Genomic DNA, 27933 nt, shown 5'->3' on the forward strand with positions numbered 1-27933 from the left:
GAGGCAGTCATTCAAACAAAACAAGAGTATACTGTGTGGTTTAAGATCAGGAAAGGCTTGCATTGGGGTTGTATCCTTTCACCATACTTATTCAATCTGTATGTTGAGCAAATAATCTGAGAAACTGGACAACATGAAGAAGAACATGGCATTGGGATTCATGGGAGACTGATTTACAACCTCACTATGCTATTTTTTTATATGCAGATAACACAACTTTGCTTGCTAAAGCAAAGAAAACTTGAAGCACTTACTGATGAAGATCAAGGACTACAGCTTCCAGTGTGGATTACACCTCAACATAAAGAAAACAAAAATCCTCACAACTGGACCAATAAGCAACATCATGTTAACTGGAGAAACAATTGAAGTTGTCAAGGATTTCATTTTACTTGGATCCACAATCAATGCCCTGGGAAGCAGCAGTCAAGAAATCAAATGATTTATTACCTTGGGCAAATCTGGTGCAAAAGACCTCTTTAAAGTGTTAAATCGCAAAGATGTCACTTGGACAACTATGGTGCACCTGACCCAAGCCATGATATTCTCAAACACTTCATATGCATGCAAAAGCTGGACAATAAATAAGAAAGACAGAAGAATTGATGCCTTTGAATTATGGTGTTGACGAAGAATATGGAACATATCATGGACTGCCAAAAGAACAAACAAGTCTGTCTTGGAGAAAGTACAGCCAGAGTGCTCTTTGGCAGCAAGGATAGTGAGAGTTCATCTCAGTACCTTGAACATGTTATCAGGAGGGACCAATCCCTGGAGAAAGACATCATGCTTGCTAAAGTAGAGGGTCAGCGAAAAAGAGGAAGACCCACAACGACATGGATTGACACTGTGGCTGAAACCATAGCCTCAAACATAATGAGGATGGCGCAAAACCAAGGATGTTTGGTTCCCTTTTGCACAGGATTGCTAGGAGTGAGTTGGAACCAGCTTGACTGCACCTAACAACAACAACAGTAAAGAAATAATCCAGTCACCTGATAATGACTAGTTTTAGACATTCATGGCTGAGCATTTGCATCGCAGTGGACTCTAGAGTTATGTGATAATGTAATCACCACTATGATGAGATGTGATACAAAGCGATCATCTCCATGACGAGAGCTGCTATAAGCATCCAATCAGATGAAACGGGGGATTTCTTAGGAGTGTGGCCTGCCTCCAGTATATACAGGGACGTTTCAGCAATACTACCTTCCCTCTGGATCTTGCATCCAACTTTTCATCTTGCAACGGGAGCCAGCAGCCTGCCATATTTCCTGCCGGTTGTGGGATTTGTCATTCTCTGCAGCCTGTGAGCCAGCGGCCTACCCTCCTACTTGCTGGTCTTGGATTTGTCAGCCGCTGCAGCTAGGTGAGTCTGGAGAAGCCTCCAGCCTGATACTTGACCCACTGACTCAGAACTTCCCAGCCACTACAACTGAGAGTTAAAAAGGGGGGACTGTGACCAGGAAGGTCTCTAAAGGTTTCTGAGGATCTAGGGAGGTACCCAGAACCTGGAGCACTGGACTCACCACCTTGGCTCACCCTGAAGACCGAGCATACCCACCTTGCCAATCACAGATCAGGACTCCTTTTGGAATAGACTCATCCGCATGAACAGGTGACACCCATCCAGGCTCTTGGACCTTGCAAACCAGAGCCTGCTGTGGGACGAGAACACAGCGATCGCTGTTCTGGAGTTGCTGCCCACTGAGCTCTTCTGTCCCCTCTTCATGGCGGCCATTGCCTGCAGATGTAGAGAGACTCTGAAGGCAATGGTGCAGGCCTGGCCCTTCACCCGCCTCCCCATAGGGGCTCTGATGAAGACTCTGCAGCCTCACCGGGACATCTTAAAGGTGCTGGACGGGCTTGATGTCCTGCTTGCCCAGAAGTTTCACCCCAGGAGATGGAAACTGAAAGTGCTGGATTTACGGGCAAACCCTCATACCGACTTCTGGAACATATGGTCTGGAACCCTGCCCACGACCTCTAAGGGATCATTAGAGGAGCTAAGGGCTAAGAGGAAAAAAGTGGACAATTTGAGGATGGGGGAGAAGCAGTCTTTGGCCCCCATGGAGGTGCTCACAGACCTGTGCCTCAAGGAGACCAACATGGATGAATTTCTCACCTTCCTCTTTAGAAGGGTCAAGCAGAGAGAAGGTCTGCTAGCCCTCTGCTGTAGGAAGCTGAAGATTGTTGCAATGCCACTCCAAAATATTGAGAAGATCCTGAAAACGGTGCAGCTGGAGTATGTCCAGGAGGTGGAAGTGAACTGCACGTGGGAACTGTCCACCCTGGCCAGGTTTGCTCCTCGCCTGGGCCAGATGGTTAATCTGACTGGACTCCGTCTCTCTCACATCGTCATGTCTTCCTTCGTTTCCTGGGCAGCAGAGGACGTGGAGAAGCTAGTTTCCCAATTCACCTCTCAGTTACTCAGCCTGCACCAGCTCCAGGATCTCTACCTGGGCTCTGTCTTCTTCCTCGAAGGCCGCCTGGACCAGGTGCTCAGGTGCCTAAAGACCCCCTTGGAGACACTCTTCATAACAAATTGCTTGCTTTTGGAGTCCGATTTGACATACCTGTCCTTATGCCTGAGCACCAGTCACCTAAGGCACCTAAGTTTGAGTGATGTCAACCTGGCAGGCTTAAGTCCTGAGTTCCTCCAGGTTTTGCTATCGAGAGCCTCAGCCACCCTCCATCACCTGGACTTACATGGATGTGGGATCACAGACTCCCAGCTCACTGCCATCCTGCCTGCCCTGGGCGACTGCTCTCAGCTCACCACCTTCACCTTCTGTGGAAACCCAGTCTCCATGGCTGCCCTGGAGAACCTGCTTCAGCACACCCTCCCACTGAGCAAGTTCAGAATTGGGCTTCTTCCTGTCCCTCTAGAGCGTTACATGGGTGTCCAAGGTCCTCTCCACCTGGAGAGTCTTCAAGAGTACCTGGCCCAACTGAGGCTGATAAAGCAGGAATTAGGTCAGCCCAACTCAGTCTTGTTGTTCAGTGACAGTGCCTGTACCTATGATGTGATAATCCTCCATTTTGATGATATGATGTAATTATCCTCCATTTTGCATTGTGTTGTAAATCCTAACCTCTGCCTGTGTTTATAATCCATTTGTGAATGGGTAGCATTTGTTATGTTAATGAGGCAGGATTAGGGTGGGATGCATCTTAAGTCACCGTCCTTACTCAAGTTACACCTTTGCTTGAGTCACCCCTTTCATCTTACAAGAGATAAAATGAGAGAGAAGGGAGAAGACAGAGGAAAGACCTGACTACCATCAAGAAGGAAAAACCTTGAGTGGAGCACATCCCTAAGGACCCAGGATCCTCAGGCTGAGAACCTCCCAGACCCAGGGCAAGATTGATGCCAAGAACATGGAGATCTCCAAGGAATGCAGGGCATATAGATGTTAAAAAGGAAACAAGGACTTTCCCCCAGAACCAACAGAGACAGAAAGACTTCCCTTGCCGATGGCACCCTGAATTCAGACTTTTAGCCCTTTAACCTGTGAGACAATAAACTTGTTTGTTAAAGCTATTCACTTGTGGTGTTTCTGTTATAGCAGCAAGTGCTACAAAGCTCTGATAGCTCTGCTGATAAGTGCCCAGAGGCGCCCCACTCAGCCAGTAAGCCTTAGCCTGAAGGAGCTCAGCTCTCTAGCTCAGTGGGTACCACAGCCCCTGAAGTACTCTACTCCTCCAGCATGCCTCCTGCATGTAGGGGCTCAGCTTTCTAGCTCTGTGAGCCATCTCTGCCAGTCTCTTGCCTCTGCCGACCTCATTTCTCTGGTGCTGCTTCTTTCCATCTACAATGTTACAGCTCTCCCTGCCTGTCCTGGCTCTGCTGGCTCACTCAGTCTTTTGTGTTACAATTCCTCTCTTTCTTTCTCCATGTCTCCCTTTAAGCCAAGCAGCGTGGGAAAACTGACCAATCCTTCGTTAGGAATCCATACACCTTATTTCCATGGTCCAACGCAACAAGGATGCCAGGCATCTAATTTTCATTATTAGCAAGCTGTTCAGTCCCTTTGGTGGGCCAAAAACCCCTCATCTGCATTGTCCCACCAGGACATTTTGTGGAAGTTACAAAAGCTATGGCTAGAAGGGCCATAGTAAGCAATTCACTGCACCACAGGATTTTAATTGATTGGGGAAGACTTCTACTTTTGAACTCTAAATTCTCTGAAACATTATTGATGTTACAGTTACCATCAAGTTGACTTTGACTCATGTACAACATAATGAAACATTAAATGTCCACTATGGTCAAGATCATTGATACGCACGTGTCCATTATTTCAGCAACTGTATACTTTGAGTGCCTTCCAACCTAGGGGGCTCATCTTCAGCACTACTTCAGACAATATTCTGATTTGCAGAAGTAGATTGCCAAGGCAATCTTCCTAGTCCATCTTAGACTAGAATTTCTGTTGAAATTTATCCACCATGTAGTATATGTATATGTACATATCCTGCTGGTATATGTATACAGTCGTCCCTCGGTATCTGTGGGGGATTGGTTCCAGGACCCCTGTGGATACAAATAATTCAAGCCTGAAGTTACAATTTTGAAGTATTATATGGGAAAATTTTTGAATGACGAAGGAAGAATCAAAAGCAGATAGAAGAAATACACATGGTTACCTTACCAAGAGAAATTGGCCAATATTCAACCAGTTCAGGAAGTACCATATGATGAAGAAGCAATAGTACTGAAGGAAAAAGTCCAAGCTGCACTGGACACATTGGCAAAAAATAAGGATCCTGGAATTTATAGAATACCAACTGAGATGTTTCAACAAGTGGATGCAGTGCTGGAGGTGATCCTTTGTCAATACCAAGAAATTTGGAAGACAGATACCTGGCCTACCAACTGGAAGAGTTCCATATTTGTTCCCATTCGAAAGAAAGGTGAACCAGCAGAACGTGAAATTGTTGAACAATATCATTAATATTACACACAAGTAAATTTTCCTGAAGATCATTTAAAAGCGGTTGCAGCAGTACATCAACAGTGATGTGCCAGATTCAGAAGAGGACGTGGGACCAGGGATATCATTGCTGTTGTCAGATGGATCTTGGATGAAAGCAGAAAATACCAGAAAGATGTCTACCTGTGTTTTATTGACTATGCAAAGGCATTGAACTGTGTTGATCGTAGCAAATTATGGATAATATTCAAAGAATGGTAATTCCAAAACACTTAATTATGCTCATGTGGAACTTGTACATAGACCAAGAAGCAGGCATTCAAACAGAGCAAGGGGATATTGCATTGTTTGAAATCAAGAAAGGTGTGCATCAGAATTGTATCCTTTCACCATACTTAATCCATCTGTATGCTAAGCAAATAATCCAGGAAGAAGAAAGTGGCATCGTGATTGGTGGAAGTCTCATTAACAACTTGTGAAATATAATGATGCAACATTTCTTGCTGAAAGTGAAGAGGACTTGAAGCACTTCCTGATGAAGTTCAAAGTCTACAGCCTTCAATATGGATTACACCTCAACATAAAGAAAACAAAAATCCCCACAACTGGACAAATAAGCAACATCATGATAACGGAGAAAAATTTGACATTGCCAAGGATTTCATTTTACTTGGAGTCACAGTCAACGCTCATGAAAGTAACAGTCAGGAAATCAAATCAATTGGGCAAATCTGCTGCAAAAGACCTCTTTAAAGTGTTAAAAAGCAAAGACGTCAGTTTGAGGACTAAGGTGCTCCTGACCCAAGTTGTGATTTTTTCAATCATCTTACATGCATGTGAAAGCTGGACAGTGAATAAGGAACTCTGAAGAAGAACTGATACCTGTCATTTATGGTGTTGGTGAAGAATATTGAATATACCATGGACTGCCAGAAGAGCTAACAAATCTGTCTTGAAAGAAATACAGCCAGAGTGATCCTTCAAAGCGAGGATGATGTAATTTCGTCTCACTTACTTTGAACATGTTATCAGGATGGACCAGTCCCTATAGAAGGACAACATGCTTGGTAAACGAGAGGGTCAGCCAGAAATAGGAGGATCCCCAATGAGATGGATTCACACAGTGGCTTCATCAATGGGCTCAAACATAACGATTGTAAGGATAGCTCAGGACCACGCAGTGTTTTGCTCTGTTGTACACAGACTCACTATGAGTTGGAACCAACTCAATGGCATCTAACAACAATAACATACGTATATATGCATACATATCTATCTATGTAACCACACACAAATTTTTAGTTATTACTGTTGTTTCAAAATTGTGCATATTATACCCGTTTAAAAAACCCTGTTGCCATCAAGTCAATTCTGACTCATAGGGACCCTACAGGACAAAGCAGAATTGCTCCAAGGGTTTCCAAAGATTGGCTGATGGATTTGAACTGCCAACCTTTTGGTTAGCAGCTGAGCTCTTAACCACTGCACCACCAGGGATTTACAAAATCATCCCATATTCTGTGTACTTCTTAGTGTCATCATTTACCTTAGTCAAGTTGTGCTGACTTGACCAAAAATCATCACAACTGGACAAATAAGCAACATCATGATAACGGAGAAAAATTTGACATTGCCAAGGATTTCATTTTACTTGGAGTCACAGTCAATGCTCATGAAAGTAACAGTCAGGAAATCACATCAAATCAAATCAATTGGGCAAATCTGCTGCAAAAGACCTCTTTAAAGTGTTAAAAAGCAAAGACGTCTTTCCATCACCTAAACCAAGAAGTGTCTACAACCTAGAAAATGACCTTCCCTCTCTCTCCTTCCATCCCTGATAGCCACCAAAGAACATTGCTTTCTATATATGTAACTATTATCCTTTTATACTAGTGAGATTATACAATATTTCTCCTTTTGTGATTGACGTATTTCATGCAGCACAATGTCCTCCAGATTCATCCATATTATATTTTGAGAAATAATTATCCCTTATGCCTGCATAGTAGTGGATTGCGAGTACGTACCACAATTTGTTTATCCATTCATCTGTTGATGGGCCCTTTAGGTTATTTCCATCTTTTTGCTATTGCGAATAACGCTGCAAAGAACATGGCTGAGCATATGTCTATTCGTGTCACTGCTGTTAGATATCTAGGATATATGCCTAGGAATGGGATTGCTGGGTCACAGGGTCATTCTATTTCCAGCTTTTTGAGGAAGCACCATACCATTTTCCATAGTGCTTGAATCCATTTACAATTCTATCAACAGTGGAGCAGAGTCCCAATCCACCTGCAACGTAAGCCACATTTGTTTCTGTTTTTTTGATCAGTGTCATTTTTTCAAGGGTGAAATGGTATCTCATTGTGGTTTTGATTTGCATCCCTTTAATGGCTAATAATCGTGAGCATCTTTTCATGTGATTTTTGGCCACTTGAATATGCTTTTCAGAGAAGTGTCTCTTCATGTTCTTTGCCCTCTTTTTTTTGCATTTTTTGTCTTTTTGCTCTTCAGTTGTTGAAGTTTCTATACATTTTAGAATTTAGACACTTATCAAATATGTCATCCTGAAAGATTTTCCCCCAGTCTGTAGGGTGTCTTTTTACTCTTTTGATAAGGTCTTTTGATGAGCATAAGTATTTAATTTTAGGAGGTCTCAGTTATCCACATTTGTACTCATTGCAAAGAATAGTGATGCAACACAGTGCGGAAATTATGGAACAATATCATTATCACACACAAGTAAAGTTTTGGGGACGATCACTCAAAAGCGGACACAGTGGCACATTGACAGGGAACTGCTAGAAATTCAAACTGGTGTCAGAAGAGGATGTGGAATGAGGGATAGCATTGCTGATGTCAGATGGCTCCTGGGTGAAAGCAGACAATACCAGAAAGATGTTTTTATTGATTATGCAAAGGCATTCAACTATGTGGATCATAACAAATCGTGGATAAAAATTGAAAAGAATGAGAATTCCGGAACACTTAATTGTACTCATTTAGAACCTGTACATAGATCAAGAGGCAGTCATAGAATAGAACAAAGGCATACTGCATGTTTAAAGTCAAGAAAGGTGTGCGTCAGTATTTTATCCTTTCACTGTATTTATTCAATCTGTATGCTGAGCAAATAATCCAAGAAGCCAGACTATATGAAGGAGAATGTAGCATCAGGATTGGAGGAAGACTCATTAACAACCTGCGATATACAGATGACATAACCCTGCTTGCTGAAAGTGAAGAGGATCTGAAGCACTTATTGATGAAGATCAAAGACTACAGCCTTCGATATGGATTAGACATCAACATAAAGAAAAAAAAAAAAAAACCTTACAATGGGACCAATAAGCAACATCATGATAAAAGGTGAAAAGACTGGAGTTGTCAAGAATTTCATTTTACTTGGATCCACAATCAATGTCCACGGAGGCAGGAGTCAAGAAATCAAACAACGCATTGCATTGGGCAAATCTGCTGCAAAAGACCTCTTTAAACTGTTAAAAAACAAATATGTCGCTTTAAGGACGAGAGTATGCCTGAGTTGAGCCATGGTATTTCCAATCACCTCATATGCATGTGAAAACTGGACCACAAATATGGAAGACCAAAGAAAAATTGATGCCTCTGAATTATGGTGTTGATGAAAAATATTGAATATATTGTCTTGGAAAAGTACTGCCAGAATTCTCCTTAGAAGGAAGGATGGCAAGAGTATGTCTCACATACTTTAGACATGTTATCAGGAGGGATCAGTCTCTGGAGAAGGACATCATGCTTGGTAAAGTAGAGGGTCAGCGAAAAGGAGGAAGACCCTCAATGGGATGAATTGACACAGTGGCTGCAACAATGGGATCAAGCATAATGACAATTATGAGGATGGTGCAGGACCAGGCAATGTTTCCTTCTGTTGTACGTAGGGTCGCTATGAGTCTGAACCGACTGGATGACACCTAACAGCAACAACAGTTACCTAATTTGTTTTTTGCTCTTCGTGTATTTGTAGCTGTGTTTGATAATCTATTTCTAAAGAAAATGAGGTCCCATCATTTTTTCTCTACATTGTCTTCCACAAAATTTATTGTTTTAGCTTTAATATTTAGGTCTTTGATCCATTTTGAGTTAGTTGTTGTACATGTTGTGAAATATGGATCCTGTTTCATTTTCCTGAAAGTGGATATCCACTTTTTCCAGCACCATTTGTTAAAGAAGCTGTTTGTTTCCCATTGAATGTACATTGACCCCTTATTGAAAATCAGCTGCCTTTAGATGGATGGATTTATTTCAGGGTTCTCAATTCTGTTCCATAGGTCTATGTGTCTCTCACTGAACGAGTTTTTTTTTTTTTTTTTTTAATTGGGATGGATCAGCTCAATCCACTGCCAAGACCTACATGGTAAGCATTTCTCCAGACACGGGAAGAGGTTTCAGATACCAGACAGCTAAAAATCCCACCAAGTGTCTACTATATCACTTATCAGTTTGAGTCTTTCCTGAGCTCTTCAAAATATATTGACATAATCCCATGGCTATTATTTTTTTTTTTACTTGCAAGTTTCCCTCCAATTTACAGTATATTTTGGGAATCTTTTTCCCATCGGTACACATAAAAATCTCTCATTCTTTGTAATGTACACTCTATTAATCAACATTTAACGTGTTTTGAATCTTTTCCAATTGTGTACAATGATACTTCAGTAAACATTCTGGTACCTATATCTTTGTCCACATGTGTAATTATTTCTGTAGGATAGACTCTCAGAATTAGAATTTCTCGGTCAAACAATTGTTGTTCTTGGGTGTTGTGGAGTCGAATTTCAACTCAGCTGCCCTGTGTGACAGAGCAGAATTGCCCCATAGGGTGTTTTCTAGGCTTTAATCCCACTTCTCATGCCAACCGTGTAAATGGCACGGCAGGGGAATCTGACCTCCTCTAACTTCACAAAGAGGAAGTAGAATCAAGATTAACAACCCAAGGCTGATTCCTATGAGGCAGAGGTCAAACATGCCTCCACCTTCCTACCTTTTTACCAATTCTGACACAACCATCCCTCCCATGGCACTCTTTACTTCTCTGCTGGGTTCCATAATTCGTTGCAACAGCCACACAGAACTCACAGACCAAACTCGCAGTTTAGGGGTTTATTAGGGAGGTATTCAAGCTCAGGAACACTCAGGATACAGTCCTTCAATCAGGACTGCCTCTTCTCAGCCATGCTTGCAGGCAGGTCTCTCTCTGGCCCTCTAGCCCTCGGCCTAGCCTCAGCCTTGCTTGGGCAAGTGTAACAAAGCTCTTTCTGCTCTGCTAGTAAGTGCCTCGAGGAATCTCACGCCACCAGTAAGCCTCGGCCTGGAAAGGGCTCAGGTCTTTAGCTCCATGGCTCAGCAAACCTAGCTCCACCAAGTACCCAGAGCCACTCTACTCCACCAGCAAGCCTCCTGCCTGAAGGTGCTTGACTTTCTCACTCTGTGGGCCTGGAAGCTCACCACACTGTCTCCTGCCAGTCTCCTGCCTTTGCTGCCACCATCTCTCTGCCACTGCTTCATACCATCTCTGGTGTTACAGCTCTCCCTGTCTGTCCTGGTTCTGCTGCTGTGCTGCCTCTGTCTTCCATGTTACAGCTCCTCGCTCTTTCTCTGTATCTCCCTTTAAGACTAGCATGATGGAAAAACCGACCAATGCCCTTATTAGGTTTCCATGCACTTCATTTGCATGGTCCCACATGCCGTGTACCTTATTTACACCATTGACAAGTTATCCAATCTCCTTGGTGAGCCAAAAGCACCTCATTTGCGTAGTCCCACCTAGTTATTGGTGGGAGTAACAAAGACTATGGCTAGATGTGCCATATTAAATAATTCACTGTACTGCAGGATTTTAATATATCAGGGAGAGAAGGTTTTGCTTTTGAACTATAAATTCTCTAGGACATTGCTGTTGTTATTTGTTGTCATCAAGTTGCCTTCAACTCATAGTGACACTATGTACAAAAGAATGGAATATTGCCAGGTCCTGTGCCATCGTCATGATCATGTACATTGTTGCAGCCACTCTGTACTTCGAGTGCCTTCCAACCTAGGGGGCTCATCTTCCAGCACTACATCAGACAATATTCTGTTGTGACCCACAGGGTTTTCTCTGGCTACGTTAAAGAAGTAGATTGCCAAGCATTTCTTCCTAGTCTGGCTTATTTCAGAAAGTCTACTGAAACCTATCCATCATGGGTGACCCTGCTGTATTTGAAATACCTGTGGCAGAGCTTCCAACATCACAGCAACACTCAAGCAACCACATACCACAAACTGACAGACCGGTGGTAGCCAGGGACTAAGTAATGGAGAATTTTTAGTTGCTAGCATTGTGTTTAAGAATCTCTGGGTGGCACAAATTGTTAAGAACTCGGATACTAATCGAAAGGTTGGCAGTTCAAATCCACTCAGCGATACCTCAGAAGAAAGGCCTAGCAATCTACCGTCAAAAGATCACAGCCCTTGAAAACTCTATGGAGCGCAGTTCAACTGTGAAACGCATGGGGTTGCCATGAATGAGAATCCTCTCAAAGGCAACTGGCTTGGAATTTTTGGTTTCTAGAATTGTGTTTGAGCTACATCGCCCTGTTATTCGCATGGTGTTAGCTCCTCTGATTTACTATGTATGACAGCAAGGTTATTCAAAAATTGAGATGGAGATAGAAGGAGGGAAATCTTTCATCCCGGGTGCCATGTAGCCTTGTGAGTACTGCTCCTTTAGCAAACTTACTGCAGGAGCCAATGCCCTTAGCTCTAGGATACTGCTGTGGCTCACAGCACTTTTGGACTTTTCTTCAGAATTCATGGCACAGTGGTAGCATAACTGAAGACTTTATCTTTTGCATAACTTCTCCGTTAATTCTACAAAATAAGTAACATTTTATGAGCCAGACACTGAATGTGTAAAATCTGTCCATCAACCAAATGCTGATGTATTAAAAGAAGAAAAAGACCAAATTTGACTCCAGAAATTTAACATTGTTTTATACCATCAACTGCAAGAGATAAGAGGTATTGAAAACCTGGGGGAAAATCAGCTTTAAAACGGGTCTCTTAAACTCCTTCAGATTTCATTGTGAGAAAATCAGTGTGATCTCCCTCACTTGTGACGGAGACCAGTTGTCAGGAGAACCAAATAATAACTTCTTTGGAAGACTTAAAATCTTCCATTTTTGTAACTGGGAATGATCAGGAAGTCCTTCCAGTGGCAACAAGGGAAGTGTAGAATAAGGCTTCCCACACCCAAACTTAGAGCGTGGGGGTGCAAGTGGCTTCTGATTGACTGCTAACCTAAGGGCTGTCAGTTCAAACCCATCCAGCAGCTCTGCAAAACAAAGGCCTGGGGGGAACTACTCACCTAAAGCTTACAGCCAAGAAAGCCCTATGAAACTGTTCTACTTTGTAACACATTGGGTCACCGCGAATCAGAATCAGGGCATCAAACCTGCTCGAACCAGTTCAGTCAGGGCCCACAAAGCAAAACAGGTACACACCCTAAGTTAAAAAAGCAAAACAGGTACACACCCTAAGTTACACAGTTTGGCAGATTCTGCATGCTAGCCGGGATGGGAAAAATTATGTCAAAACTGTGGAATAAGAGACTCAGAGCTCACAATGAGCTTCTCTTGGGACCCTGATGTGTAATAGGATTATTGGCAGGACTGTGGGAGAGAGACACACATTCAAATCGACATTAGATGCTACCTACTTAGTTTTGGGGGCTCTACCATCTTTGAATGGGCGCTGCCATCTTTGGACAGAGTGCTGCCACCTTTGAGCGGGCGCCGCCATCTTTGCAAGGGCTCCACCGCCTTTGAGGAAGGCAGCCGTGTTTCCAACTGGGCAAGAGATTAGGTTGCCTTGCAACGTGTACGCTGCCCTTCTCTAAGAGTGAGAATAAGTTTCTAGCGGGACTTCGACCTGTAATTATTCCTGTTCCAGTTCATCCTAACTTGAAATATTCAAGTCTTTTCCGGTGACGCTTCCTCAGCCATGACTGAACCCGGGAGAACTGGTTCAAAGCCCTAGTCCGAATTGATTCAACAGTAATGCTTACTTAGGAATCCCTGAGTGGTGGAAACTGCTTAGTGCCTGACTACTTGCAGAAAGGTCGGTAGTTTGAACCTACCCAGAAGTGCCTCAGAAGATAGCCCTGGGGAGCTACTTCTGAAAGATCATAGCCTTGAAAACTATGGAGTAGTTCTACTCTGAAACGCATGAGTCGGAATTGGCTCCACGGCAAGGAACAACAACTCAAACTTAGCCCCAACCTGATAGGAAGGAGAAAGTGTTGCTCAGCCCTTTTGGGTGACAAGCTGCTTTGTCCAATTCAACTTTGTCCAGATATACCCTGCACTGGCTATTTAACATGTAAAGGGCAGGAGAGAGATGACTGATCCTCCAGGAACCAGAACGACGACTTTGTGTCTCAGTAACCTCATTTCCTGAGGACAGAGGAAGGAAATGAGGTGGGTTTGGGATGGAGATATGTTTGTGGGTATGGTGGGGTGGGAACAGAAAATAAAGTGTGTTCAGGCTGAATGGCCAGAATTTAACCTGTGAAAGTTGAAATGGTTGGCCTGAGGAGCATTCGTGACAAGCAGTGGGCTCTAGTGAAGTGTGGAAGGTTTGGGATGACTGATGAGAGGAATGGTGATGAGAAGACCGAGGGGAAATAAACAAATTGCCAGGGACTGCTGGGGGCCCACTTAAGGCGGAAAACATAGATTTGAGGAGAAGCCAGAAGGGAAAAACAAATTTATCTGTTTGTTCCTTCAGCCTGGAATGCTCTTCCGAAGAGCCCCACACCCTGATACCCACGCATCTTCACCCAATACAGAGTTGGACTCTGCAACCCAACACCCTGGGTCCAAATCCTGGTACTGCCACTTACTAACATGTGATGTAGGACAATCTATTTTATTTTTATTGTGCTTTAAGTGAAAGTTTACAAATCAAGTCAGTCTCTCATGCAAAAATTTATATACACCTTGCTATATTCTTCTAGTTGGTCTCCCCCTAATGAGACAACACACTCCTTCCCTCCACTCTATTTTCGTGACCATTCAGCCAGCTTCTCACCATCTCTGCCCTCTCATCTCCTATCCAGACAGGAGTGGCCTGCATAGTCTCATGTATCTATTTGATGCAAGATGCTCACTCTTCGCCAATATCATTTTCTATCCCATAGTCCAGTCCAATCCCTATCTGAAGAGTTGGCTTTGGGAATGGTTCCTGTCTTGGGCTAACAGAAGGTCTGGGGACCATGACCTCCGGGGTCCATCTAGTCTCAGCTAGGCCATTAAGTCTGGTCTTTTTACGAGAATTTGAGGTCTGCGTCCCACTGCTCTCCTGCTCCCTCAGGGGTTCTCTGTTGTGTTCCCTGTCAAGCCAGTCATCAGTTGTAGCCGGGTAGCATCTAGTTCTTCTGGTCTCAGCTGATGTAGTCTCTAGTTTATGTGGTCCTTTCTGTCTCTCGGGCTTATAATTACCTTGTGACTTTGGTGTTCTTCATTCTCCTTTGCTCCAGGTGGGTTGAGACCAATTGAATCATTTTAGGTGGCTGCTTGCTAGCGTTTAAGACCCCAGACCCCACTCTCCAAAGTGGGATGCAGAATGTTATCTTAGTAGATTTTATTATGCCAACTGACATAGATGTCTCCTGAAACCATGGTCCCCAAGCCCGTGCCCCTGCTATGCTGGCCTTCAAAGCATTCAGTTTATTCAGGAAGCTTCTTTGCTTTTGGTTTAGTAGGGCAATTTATTTAACCTCCATGTGCCTCTGTTTCTGCATGTGAAAAAATGGAAACAATAGTACTGTAAAAATGGCATGGGGGTGGCTTATGACCTCCTCTAAATTCACAACGGGGAAAGGAGAATCAAGATCAACAGCCCAAGGCTGATTCCTATGAGGTGGAAGTCAGACATGCCTTCTCTCTCTGCCATCTTTACCAATTCTGACACCAACTGTACTTCCCACTGCACTCCCTACTTCTTGCTGGATTGGATAATTCATTGGAATGGCCACACAGAACTCACAGACAGTATTCACCATTATGGGGTTTATTAGGGAAGCAACAGTTTATAATTCAGGTTGAGGAACACTCAGGACACAGTCCTTCCATCAGGACTTCCTATGCTCCCAGGCACACCTCTCTCCAGCCCTCAGCTTCTGCCCTGCTCAGGAAAGTGCTACAAGCTCTTTTAGCCCTGCTAGTAAGTGCCCAGAAGAAACCCACTCTGCCAGTAAGCCTCCACCCAAAGGCACTCACTTGCTCACTCCCTGGGCTGGGAAGGCCACTGTACCATCTCTGCCACATTCTCTTGCTGCTATTTCTCTGCCACCTCTTCTCGCCATCTTCCTGTTACAGCTGTTTCTTTCTCTCTCTCATAGTTCCAGGAGATTCTTAGCACAGGGATCCTGGACATGCTTCACTCTCACTTCTCCTTGATGGTGGTAGGATCCTCTCTCACCTGCCTCTGGTTCTGACCCATAGTGACACCATGTTCAACAGAACAGAACACTGCCCAGTCCTGCGACATCCTCGCAATCATTGTTATGATTGAGCCCGTTGTTGCAGCCTCTGTGTCAGTCCATCTCATTGACATTCTCCTTTTCGCTGATCATCCACTGTACCAAGCACGATGTCCTTCTCCATAAACTGGTCTCTCCTGATAACATATCCAAGGTATATGAGCCAAAGTCTTGCCATCTTTGCTGCTAACGAGCATTCTAGCTGTACTTTTTCCAAGATAGAACTGTTTGTTCTTCTGGCAGTCCGTGGTATATTCAATAACCTTCACCAACACCATAATTCAAAGGCATCCTGGTCAATAAAACACAGGTAAACATCTTTCTGGTATTCTCTGCTTTCAGCCAAGATCCCTGTGACATTAGCAATGATATCTCTCCTTGCATGTCCTCTTCTGAATCTGGCTTGAATTTCTGGCAGTTCCCGGTTGATGTATTGCTACAACAGCTTTTGAATGATCTTCAGCAAAATTTTACTTGTGGGTGATATTGATGATATTATTCGATAATTTTTACATTCTGCTGGATCACCTTTGTTTGGAATGGGCACAAATATGTATTTCTTCCCTAAGTTGGCCAGGTAGCTGTCTTCCAAATTTATGGCACAGACAATGAGCGCTTCTAGAGCTGTATTTGTCTGTTGAAACATCTCAACTGGTATTCTGTCAATTCCTGGAGCTTTGTTTTTCGCCAATCCTTTCATGAAACTTGGACTTCTTCCTTCAGTATCATCAGTTCTTGATCATATGCTACCTCCTGAAGTAGCTGAAAGTCAACCAATTCTTTTTGGTACAGTGGTTCTGTGTATTCCTTCCATCTTCTTTTGATGCTTATGGCGTCATTTACTGTTTTCACCATCTGTTGTTCTTGTTAGGTGCCATCAAGTCAGTTCCAACTCATAGCAACACTATGTACAACATGACAAAATACTGCCTGGTCCTGCGCCATTCTCATAATTGTTGTTATGCTTAAACCCATTGTTGCAGCCCCTGTGTCAGTCCATCTCGTTGAGGGTCTTCCTCTTTTTTGCTGACCCTCTACTTTACCAAGCATGATATTCATCTACAAGGACTGATCCCTCCTGATAACATGTCCAAAGTATGTGAGACGTAGTCCTGCCATCATTGCTTCTAAGCAGCATTCTGATCTTACTTCTTCCATGCCAGATTTGTCCATTTTTTGACAGTCCATGGTATATTCAATATTCTTGGCCAACACCAGAATCCAAAGGCATCAATTCTTCTTCTGTCTCTTATTAATCATCCAGCTTTCACAGGCGTGTGAGGCGATTGAAAACACCATAGCTTGGGTCAGGCACATCTTAGTCTTCAAGGTGACATCTTTGCTTCTCAACACTTTAAAGACATCTTTTGCAGCAGATTTGCCCAATGCAATGCGTCTTTTGGTTTCTTCACTGCTGCTTCCATGGGTGTTGATTTTGGATCTAAGTAAAAAGAAATCCTTAACAATTTCAACATTTTCTCCATTTATCATGATGTTGCTTACTGGTCTAGTTGTGAGAATTTTTGTTTTCTTTATGGCTAGATGTAATCCATACTGAAGGCTGTGTGGTCTTTGATCATCAGTAAGTGCTTCAAGTCCTCTTCACTTTCAGCAAGCAACGTTGTGTCATCTGCATAACGCAGGTCGTTAATGAGTCTTCCTCCAATCTCAGTGTCCCGTTCTTCTTCATATAGTCCAGCTTCTCAAATTATTTGCCCAGAATACAGATTGAATAGGGATGGTGAAAGGACACAACTCTGACGCACAACTTTCCTTACTTTAAACCACACAGTATCCCCTTGTTCTGTTGAATGACTGCTTCTTGATCTATGCACAGGTGCTGAATGAACACAATTGGGTGTTCTGGAATTCCCATTCTTGGTAATATTATCCATAATTTGTTACAATCCACACAGTGGAATGCCTTAGCATAGTCAATAAAACACAGGTAAACATCTTTCTGGTATTCTATGCTTTCAGTCAGGATCCATCTGACATCAGCAACGATATTGCTGGTTCTATGTCCTCTTCTGAATCCAGTTTGAATTTCTGACAGTTTCCTGTTGATATACTGCTGCCGCTTTTGAATGATCATTCGAGAATTTATGCATTCTGTTGGATCGCCCTTCTTGGGAATAGGCATAAATATGAATCTCTTCCAGTTGGTTGACCAAGTAGCTCTCTTCCAAATTTCTTGGCACAGATGACTGAGCACTTGCAGTGCTGCATCTGTTTGTTGAAACATCTCAATTGGTATTTTGTCAATTCCTGGAGCCTTGTTTTTCGCCATTGGCTTCAGCACAGCTTGGACTTTTTCCTTTAGTACCATTGGTTCCTGATCATATGCTACCTCCTTAAATGGTTGAATGTCAACCAATTCATTTTTGATATATAGGAATACTCTGTGTATTCCTTCCATCTTCTTTTGATTATTCCAGCATCATTTAATATTTTCTGAATAGAATCCTTCACTATTGCAACTCGAGGTTTGAATTTTTTCTTCAGTTCTTTCAGCTTGAGAAATGGCAAGTGTGGTTTGCCCTTTTGTTTTTCTATCTCCAGGTTTTTGCACATGTCATTATAATACCTTACTTTGTTGCCTCGAGCTGCCCTTAGAAATCTTCTGTTCAGCTCTTTTACTTCGTCATCATTTCTTCCTTTGGCTTTAGCTACTAGACATTGAACAGCAAGTTTCAGAGTCTCTTCTGACATCCATTTTGGTCTTTTCTTTCTTTCCTGTCTTTTTAATGACCTCTTGCTTTCTTCATATATGATGTCCTTGATGTCATTCCACAAGTCGTCTGGTCTTTGGTCATTAGTGTTCAATGTGTCAATTCTTTTTGTGTGTGTGTGTGTGTCAATTCTTGAGATGGCCTCGAAATTCAGATGGGATATATTCAAGGTCATATTTTGACTCTCGTGGACTTGTTCTAATTTTCTTCAGATTGAACTTGAACTTGCATATGAACAATTGATGGCCTGTTCTCCTGCAGTCGGCCCCTGGCCTTCTTGTTCTGCCTGATGGTATTGAGTTTTCCGTCATCTGTTTCCACAGATGTAGTCGATTTGATTCCTGTGTATTCCATCTGGCGAGGTCCGCATGTACAGTTGCCGTTTGTGTTGGTGAAAAAAGGTATTTGCAATGAAGACACTGGTCTTGCAAATTTCCATCATGGGATCTCCAGCGTCATTTCTATCACCTAGGCCATATGTTCCACTTACCAATCCTTCTTTGTTTCCAACTTTTCCACCAGTAATTATCAGTGCAACCTGATTGCTTGTTCAATCAATTTCAGACTGCAGAAGTTGGTAAAAGTCAATTTCTTCATTTTTGGCCTTACTGATTGGTGTGTAAATTTGAACAATAGTCATATTAACTGGTCTTCTTGTAGGCATATAGATATTATCCTATTGCTGACACCATTGTACTTCAGAATAGATCTGGAAATGTTCTTTTTGACAGTGAATACAAGGCCATTCCTCTTCAAGTTGTCATTCCTGACATACTACCATATGATTATCTGATTCAAAGTGGCCAGTGCCGGTCCATTTCAGCTCACTAATGCTTGGGTTATTAATGTTTATGCATTCCATTTCAGTTTTGATGATTTCCAATTTTCCTGGAGTCATACTTCATACATTCCAGGTTCCAATCATTAATGGATGTTTGCAGCTGTTTCTTCTCATTTTGAGTCATGCCACATCAGCAAATGAAAGTCCAGAAAGCTTGACTTCACCCACATCATTAAGGTCAACTCTACTTTGAGGAGGCAGCTCTTCCCCAGTCGTATTTTGAGTACCCTCCAACCTGAGGGACTCATCTTCCACCGCTGTATCAGACAGTGTTCCACTGCTATTCATAAGGTTTTCACTGGTTAATTCTTTTCATAAGTAGACCATCAGGTCCTTCTTCCTAGTCTGTCTCAGTCTGGAAGCTCAGCTGAAACGTGTCTCCACGGGTGACCCTGCTGGTATTTGAATGCCGGTGGCATAGCTCCCAGCATCGCAGCAACACACAAGCACCCACAGTATGACAAAATGATAGATGCCATTTTCACCGTAGAATCCTTCAATGTTGCAACTGAAGGCTTGAATTTTCTTTTTAGTTCTTTCAGCCTGAGGAATGTCTAACGTGTTCTTCCGTTTTGGTTTTCTAATTCCAGGTCTTTGCATATTTCATTATAACACTTTGCTTTCTCAAGCCACCCTTTGAAATCTTCTGTTCAGCTCTTTTACTTCATCATTTCTTTCTTTTGCTTTAGCTTCTCTACATTGAAGAGCAAGTTTCAAAGTCTTTTCTGACAGCCATTTTGGCCTTTTCTTTCTTTAGTGTCTTTTTAATGACCTTTTGCTTTCTTCATGTATGATTTCCTTGTTGTCATTCTATAACCTGTGAACACTGGGCACAGAGAAACCACAGAACCCAGGTTATTAATCACACTGCAAGTCTTTGTTTATCACCCCTTGGTGGTCTTCTGACTTGGGTAATCAATTGCCTCAGCACAGTTAGGGAGAGACCTCAGAGAAATCATACAAGAGTCTGTTTGACTAATGCTATTAAAGAAATAATCCAGTCACCTAACAATGACTACTTTTAGAGATTCATGACTGAGCCTTAACCCCTCCATAGAATCTTGAGTTATGTAATAATGTAATCATCTCCCTGATGAGATCTGATATAATGTAATCAACTCCATGATAAGATCTGATATAACATGATCATTTCCATGATGAGATCTGATAGAATGTAATCACCTCTGTGATGAGATCTACTATGAGCAGCCAATCAGCTGATAGAGGTGATTCCTTGGGGGTGTGGCCTTCCTCCTATATATGTATGTGGATGCTCCAGCAAAGCTCTCTTCCCTCTGGATTTACATGCAGCTATATGTCACCTGACCTCTGGTTCTTGGATTGAGCCAGTGTTCTGAGGATTGCCTCCCAACCTGGAATTCATCAGTATCCCCAGACTGTGGGCCGGAGGCCTGCCTTCTGACCTGCAGATCTTGAGTTCATCAGCCTCTGCAGCCCTTCAGTCAGCAACTTCCTGTCTTACCTGGCAATCTTGGATTCATTAACCTCCAAAGCTCCTAAGCCAGCAGCCTGCCATCTGACCTGCAGATCTTGGGTTTTCAGGCCTGATGCTTGATTCAAAGCCTTGAAACTCCCCAGCCACTAAAAACGAGAGTCGAAAGGGCAGGAGTGTCATCAGGACAGTCTCTAAAGGTTTCTGAGGAGCTAAGGAGGGACCCAGAGCCTGGAGTGCTGGAGTCATCACCTTGGCTCTCCCTGAAGACTGAGCATACCCACCCTGCCAACCACAAATCAGGATTCTTTTTGGGACAGACTCATCAGCATGAATAGGTGGCGCCCACTCAGGCTCTTGGACCTTGCAAACCAGAGCCTGCTGCAGGATGAGGCCTTGGCCATTGCAGCTCTGAATTCACTGCCCACTGAACTCTTCCCACCCCTCTTCATGGCAGCCGCCAGAGGGAGACACAGCAAGACACTGAAGGCAATGGTGCAGGCCTGGCCCTTCACCCGGCTCCCCCTGGGGGCTCTGATGAAGGCTCAGCAGCCTCACCGGGACATCTTAAAGGCTGCGCTGGACGGGCTTGACGTCCTGCTTGCCCAGAAGTTTCACCCCAGGAGATGGAAACTGAAAGTGCTGGATTTACGGGCAAACGCTTATACCGACTTCTGGAACATATGGTCTGGAACCCTGCCCACGACCTCTAAGGGATCATTAGAGGAGCTAAGGGCTAAGAGGAAAAAAGTGGACAATTCGAGGATGGGGGAGAAGCAGTCTTTGGCCCCCATGGAGGTGCTCATAGACCTGTGCCTCAAGGAGACCAACATGGATGAATTTCTCACCTTCCTCATTAGAAGGGTCAGGCAGAGAGAAGGTCTGCTAGCCCTTTGCTGTAGGAAGCTGAAGATTGTTGCAATGCCACTCCAAAATATTGAGAAGATCCTGAAAACGGTGCAGCTGGACTATGTCCAGGAGGTGGAAGTGAACTGCACGTGGGAACTGTCCACCCTGGCCAGGTTTGCTCCTCGCCTGGGCCAGATGGTTAATCTGACTGGACTCCGTCTCTCTCACATCGTCATGTCTTCTTTCGTTTCCTGGGCAGCAGAGGACGTGGAGAAGCTAGTTTCCCAATTCACCTCTCAGTTACTCAGCCTGCACCAGCTCCAGGATCTCTACCTGGGCTCTGTCTTCTTCCTCGAAGGCCGCCTGGACCAGGTGCTCAGGTGCCTAAAGACCCCCTTGGAGACACTCTTCATAACAAATTGCTTGCTTTTGGAGTCTGATTTGACATACCTGTCCTTATGCCCGAGCACCAGTCACCTAAGGCACCTAAGTTTGAGTGATGTCAACCTGGCAGGCTTAAGTCCTGAGTTCCTCCAGGTTTTGCTATCGAGAGCCTCAGCCACCCTCCATCACCTGGACTTACATGGGTGTGGGATCACAGACTCCCAGCTCACTGCCATCCTGCCTGCCCTGGGCGACTGCTCTCAGCTCACCACCTTCACCTTCTGTGGAAACCCAGTCTCCATGGTTGTCCTGGAGAACCTGCTTCGGCACACCCTCCCACTGAGCAAGTTCAGAATTGGGCTTTTTCCTGTCCCTCTGGAGTGTTACATGGGCATCCAAGGTCCTCTCCACCTGGGGAATCTTCAAGGGTATCTGACCCAACTAAGGCTGATAAAGCAGGAGTTAGGGAGGCCCAACTCAGTCTTGTTGTTCAGTGACAGTGTCTGTAGCTATGATGTGATTATCCTCCGTTTTTGTGATCTGATGTAATTATCCTCCATTTTGCGATATGTTGTAAATCCTAACCTCTGCCTGTGTTTATATGGGTAGTGTTTGTTATGTTAATTAGGTGGGTTTAGGTTATGTTCATGAGGAGTAGGCTATGTTTGTTATGTTAATGAGGCAGGATTAGGGCAGGATGCATGTTAAGTCACCACCTTTACTCAAGTCACACCCTTGCTTGAGTCACCCCTTTTATCTTACAAGAGATAAAAAGAGAGAGAAGGGAGAAGAGGGAGGAGGGAGCTGACTACCATCAAGAAAGAAGAGCCTGGAGTGGAGCTCATCCCTTTGGACCCAGGCCCCTTAAGCTGAGAATCTCCCAGAACCAGGGGAAGACTGATGCCAAGACATATGGAGATCTCCAAGGAATGCAAGGCCCACAGATGTTGAAAAGTGAAAAGGACTTTCCCCCAGAACCAACAGAGACAGAAAGCCTTCCCCTGCAACTGGCACCCTGAATTCAGACTTTTAGCCCTTTAACCTGTGAGACAATAAACTTGTTTGTTAAAGCTATTCACTTGTGGTGTTTCTGTTATAGCAGCAAGTGCTACAAAGCTCTGTTAGCTCTACTGATAAGTATCCAGAGGCGCCCCACTCGGCCAGTAAGCCTCATCCAGAAGGAGCTCAGGTCTCTACACCCTACTCCTCCAGCAAGCCCCTGCCTGAAGAGGCTCAGCTTTCTCATTCTGTGGGCAAGGAAGCCAACTGGGCCATCTCTGCCAGTCTCCTGCCTCTGCTGACCCCATTTCTCTGCTGCTGCTTCTTCCTACCTCCAATGTTACAGCTTTCGCTGTCTGACCTGGCTCTGCTGCCTCTCTCAGTCTTCTGTGTTACAATTCCTCTCTCTCTTTCTCCGTGTCTCCCTTTAAGCCAAGCAATGTGGCAAAACTGACCAATCCCTCACTAGGGATCCATACACCTTATTTCCATGGTCCCAACCCAACAAGGGTGCCAGGCATCTAATTTTCATTATTAGCAAGCTACTCAATCCCTTTGGTGGGCCAAAAGCACCTCATCTGCATTGTCCCGTCCAGTCATTAGGTGGAAGTTACAAAGACTATGGCTAGAAGGGCCTTAGTAAACAACTCACTGCATCACAGGATTTTAATTGATCAGGGGGACAGTTTTACCTTCGAACTCTAAATTCTGTGGAACATTGCTGCTATTACAGTTGCCATTAAGTGGACTTCCACTCGTTGCGGCCCCACGTACAACAGAATGAAATGTTACACAGTCGTGTGCCATCATCAAGATCGTAGGTATGCACGTGTCCATTATTGCAGCGAATGTGTACTTTGAGTACCTTCCAACTTAGGGGGCTCATCTTCAGCACTTCATTGGACAATATTCTGATTTGCAGAAGTAGATTTCCAAGCCAATCTTCCCAGTCTACCTTAGTCTCTGCTGAAATTCAACCACCATGTGAGATATGTATATGTACATACTGCTGGTATATGTATACAGTCGTCCCTCGGTATCTGTGGATACAAAAAATTCAAGCCTCAAGTTACAATTTTGAAGGATTCTATGGGAAAAATTTTGAATGACAAAGGAAGACTCAAAAGCAGACAGAAGAAGTACACCCAGTTACTTTACCAAGAGAAATTGGTCAATATTCAACAATTTCAGGAAGTACCATATGATGAAGAACGAATGGTATTGAAGGAAGAAGTCCAAGCTGCACTAGAGGCATTGGCAAAAAACAAGGTTCCGGAAATTGATGGAATACCAATTGAGACGTTTCAACAAGTGGATGCAGGTGATCACTTGTCAAACCAAGAAATTTGGAAGACAGATACCTGGCCTGCCAACTGGAAGAGTCCCATATTTGTGCCCATTCTAAAGAAAGGTGAACCAGCAGAATGCAAAATTGTTGAACAATATCATTAATATCACACACAAGTAAATTTTGCTGAAGATCATTTGAAAGCAGTTGCAACAGTACGTTGACAACGATCTGCCAGAAATTCAAGCCGGATTCAGAAGAGGATGTGGAACCAGGGATATCATTACTGATGTCAGATGGATCTTGGTTGAAAGCAGAAAATACCAGAAAGATGTTCACCTGTGCTTTATTGACTATGCAAAGGCATTGAACTGTGTTGATCATAGCAAATTATGGATAATATTTTTAAAAATGGGAATTCCAGAACACTTAATTATACTCATGTGGAACCTGTTCATAGACCAAGAGGCAGGCATTTGAACAGAGCAAGGGGACACTGCATTGTTTCAGATCAAGAAAGGTGTGCATCAAGGTTGTATCCTTTGTTCATACTTATTCAATCTGTATGCTAAGCAAATAATCCAGGAACCTGGACTAAATGAAGAAGAATGTGGCATCGTGATTGCTGGAAGTCTCATTAACAACCTGTGAGATATAATGACACAACAGTTCTTGCTGAAAGTGAAGAGGACTTGGAGCACTTCCTGATGAAGTTCAAAGCCCACAGCCTTCACTATGGATTATACCTCAACATAAAGAAAACAAAAATACTCACAACTGAACAAATAAGCAACCTCGTGATAATGGAGAAAAATCTGACATTGCCAAGAATTTCATTTTACTTGGACTCACAATCAATGCCCAGGGAGGTAGCAATCAGGAAACCAAATGATGAACTGCATTGGGCAAATCTGCTGCAAAAGATCTCTTTAAAGTGTTAAAAAGCAAAGGTGTCACTTTGAGGACTAAGATGCTCCTGACACAAGCCATGATTTTTTCAATCATATGCATGTGAAAGCTGGACAATGAATAAGGAAGACTGAAAAAGAATTGATACCTTTCATTTATGGTGTTGGTGAAGAATATTGAATATATCGTGGACTGCCAGAGAGCTAGCAAATCTGTCTTGAAAGAAATACAGCCAGAGTGCTCCTTCAAAGTGAGGATGACGAAATTTTGTTTCACTTATTTTGAACATGTTATCAGGAGGGACCAGTCCCTGGAGAGGGACATCATGCTTGGTAAAGGAGAGGGTCAGCAAACGATAGGAAAATCCCCAACAAGGTGCAGTGACACAGTGGCTGCAACAATGGGCTCAAACATAAGGATTGTGAGGATGGCTCAGGACCAGGCAGTGTTTCGTTCTGTTGTAAATAGACTCACTATGCATTGGTACTGACTTAACAGCACCTAACAACAAAATACACAAATATGCGTACGTATCTATCTATGTAACCACACACAAAATTGTCTATACTATACCCTTTTAAAAACCCCTGTTGCTGTCAAGTCAATTCCAACTCATAGGAACCCTATAGGATAGAGTAGAACTGCTCCAGGGGTTTCCGAACATTGGCTGGTGGATTCAAACTGCCAACCTTCTGCTTAGCAGCTGAGCTGTTAACCACTGTACCACCAGGGATTTACAAAATCACCCCATATTCTATGTACTTCTTAGTGTCATCATTTACCTTAGTCAAGTTGTGCTGACTTCACCCTTATTTGGTGTCTTTCCATCACCTAAACCAACAAGTGTCTACAGTCTCTCTCCCCTTCCATCCCTGGTAACCACCAAAGAACGTTGCTTTCTATATGTATACCTACTCTTGTCTTTTTATACTGGTGAGATTATACATATTTGTCCTTTTATGATTGACATATTTCACTCAGTGCGATGTCCTCCAGATTCATCCACCTTATAATATATTTTGAGAAATCATCATTATCCCTTATAAGTGCATAGTAGTCCATTGCATGTATGTACCACAATTTGTTTATCCATTCATCTGTGATTGGCCCTAAGGTTGTTTCCATGTTATTGTGAATAATGCTGTAATGAACATGGGTGTGCATATATCTATTCATGTCACTGCTGATAGATATCTAGGATATATGCCTACAGGTGGTATTGCTGGGTCATAGGGTAATTCTATTTCCAGCTTTTTGAGGAAGCACCATACCATTTTCCATAGTGGTTGAATTCATATACAAGTCCACCAAAAGCGGAGCAGAGTTCCAATCTGCCTGCAACCTAACCCCCATTTGTTTCTGTTTTTTTTTGATCAATGCCATTTTTTTCAAGGGTGAGACGGTATCTCATTGTGGTTTTGATTTGCATCTCTCTAACGGCTAATAATCATGAACATCATTTCATGTGATTTTTGGCCACTTGAATGTGCTTTTTGGTGAAGTGTCTGTTCATGTTCTTTGTCCTTTTTATTGCATTTTTTGTCTTTTTGTTCTTCAGCTGTTGAAGTTTCTATACATTTTAGAATTTAGACACTTATCAAATATGTCATTCCGAAAGATTTTTCCCCAGTCTGTAGGGTGTCTTTTACTCTTTTGATAAGGTCTTTTGATAAACATAAATATTTAATTTTAGGAGGTCCCACTTATCCATATTTGTACTCATTGCAAAGAATAGTGATACAACACAATGCAGAAATTATCGAACAATATCATTAATATCACACAGAAGTAAAGTTTTGGGGAAGATCATTCAAAAGCAGATGCAGCGGCACATCAACAGGGAGCTGCCAGAAATTCAAACTGGTATCAGAAGAGGAAGTGGAACGAGGATAGCAGATGTCAGACGGCTCCTGGGTGAAAGCAGGACACTACCAGAAAGATGTTTACCTGTGTTGTATTAACTATGCAAAGGCATTCAACTGTGTGGATCATAACAAATTGTGGATAACATTGAAAAGAATGAGAATTCCAGAGCACTTAACTGTGCTCATTTAGAACCTGTACTTAGATCAAGAGGCAGTCCTTGAACAGAGCAAAGGGATAGTGCATGGTATAAAGTCAAGAAAAGCATTCATCAGGGTTGTATCCTTTCACCATACTTATTCAATCTGTATGCTGAGCAAATAATCCAAGAATCTGGACTATATGAAAAAGAACGTGGCATCAGGTTTGGAGGAAGACTCATTAATAACCTGCGTTATGCAGATGACACAACCTTGCTTGCTGAAAGTCAAGAGGACATGAAGCACTTATTGATGAAGATCAAAGACTACAGCCTTAAATATGGATGATTACACCTCAACAAAAAGAAAAAAAAAAAACCTCAAAACTGGACCAATAAGCATCATCATGATAAATGGAGAAAAGATTGAAGTTGTCAAGAATTTCATTCTACTTGGGCCCAGAATCAATGCCCATGGAAGCAGCAGACAAGAAACCAAACGACGTGTTGCATGGGGCAAATCTGCTGCAAAAGACGTCTTTGAAGTGTTAAAAAGCAAATACGTCTCTTTAAGGATGAAGGTATGCCTGACTCAAGCCATGGTGTTTTCAATCACCTCATATGCATGTGAAAACTTGACCACAAATATGGAAGGCCAAAGAAGAATTGATGCCTTTGAATTATTGTCCTGGCAAAAAATACCAAATATACCCTCGACTGCCAGAAGAACAAACAAATCTGTCTTGGAAAAGTACAGCCAGAATGCTCCTTAGAAGGAGGATGGTGAGACTTTCTTTCAAATACTTTGGACATGTTATCAAGAGGGACCAGTCCCTAGAGAAGGACATCATGTTTGGTAAGGTAGAGGGTCACCGAAAAAGAGGAAGACTCTCAAGGAGATGAACTGACACAGTGGCTGCAACAATGGGATCAAGCATAACAACTGCGAGGATGGAGCAGGACCAGAAG

At 43.1% G+C, this 27933-nt stretch overlaps 2 protein-coding genes across 2 annotated transcripts; both read left to right on the plus strand.

The window, feature by feature from the left end:
• Window positions 1-1613: 1613 nt before the first annotated feature.
• On the plus strand, window positions 1614-4289 carry LOC100666807 (melanoma antigen preferentially expressed in tumors-like). The gene is given in 1 exon segment (XM_064293785.1): window positions 1614-4289. A coding segment is annotated over 1 exon segment (1449 nt). The 3' UTR covers window positions 3063-4289.
• Window positions 4290-20765: 16476 nt separating this feature from the next.
• LOC100667091 (melanoma antigen preferentially expressed in tumors-like) lies at window positions 20766-22374 on the plus strand. Its single transcript, XM_064293445.1, has one exon. It carries the CDS (start codon window positions 20864-20866, stop codon window positions 22313-22315), a length of 1452 nt encoding a protein of 483 aa, XP_064149515.1. The 5' UTR covers window positions 20766-20863; the 3' UTR covers window positions 22316-22374.
• The last annotated feature ends 5559 nt before the right edge of the window (window positions 22375-27933 follow it).

Source organism: Loxodonta africana, chromosome 11, assembly GCF_030014295.1.
Source record: "Loxodonta africana isolate mLoxAfr1 chromosome 11, mLoxAfr1.hap2, whole genome shotgun sequence".
Classification (NCBI taxonomy): Eukaryota; Metazoa; Chordata; class Mammalia; order Proboscidea; family Elephantidae; genus Loxodonta; species Loxodonta africana.

Excerpts from the sequence above, each read along its gene's own strand:
- LOC100667091 (XM_064293445.1), top strand. The coding sequence starts at position 20,864 with ATGAATAGGTGGCGCCCACTCAGGCTCTTGGACCTTGCAAACCAGAGC.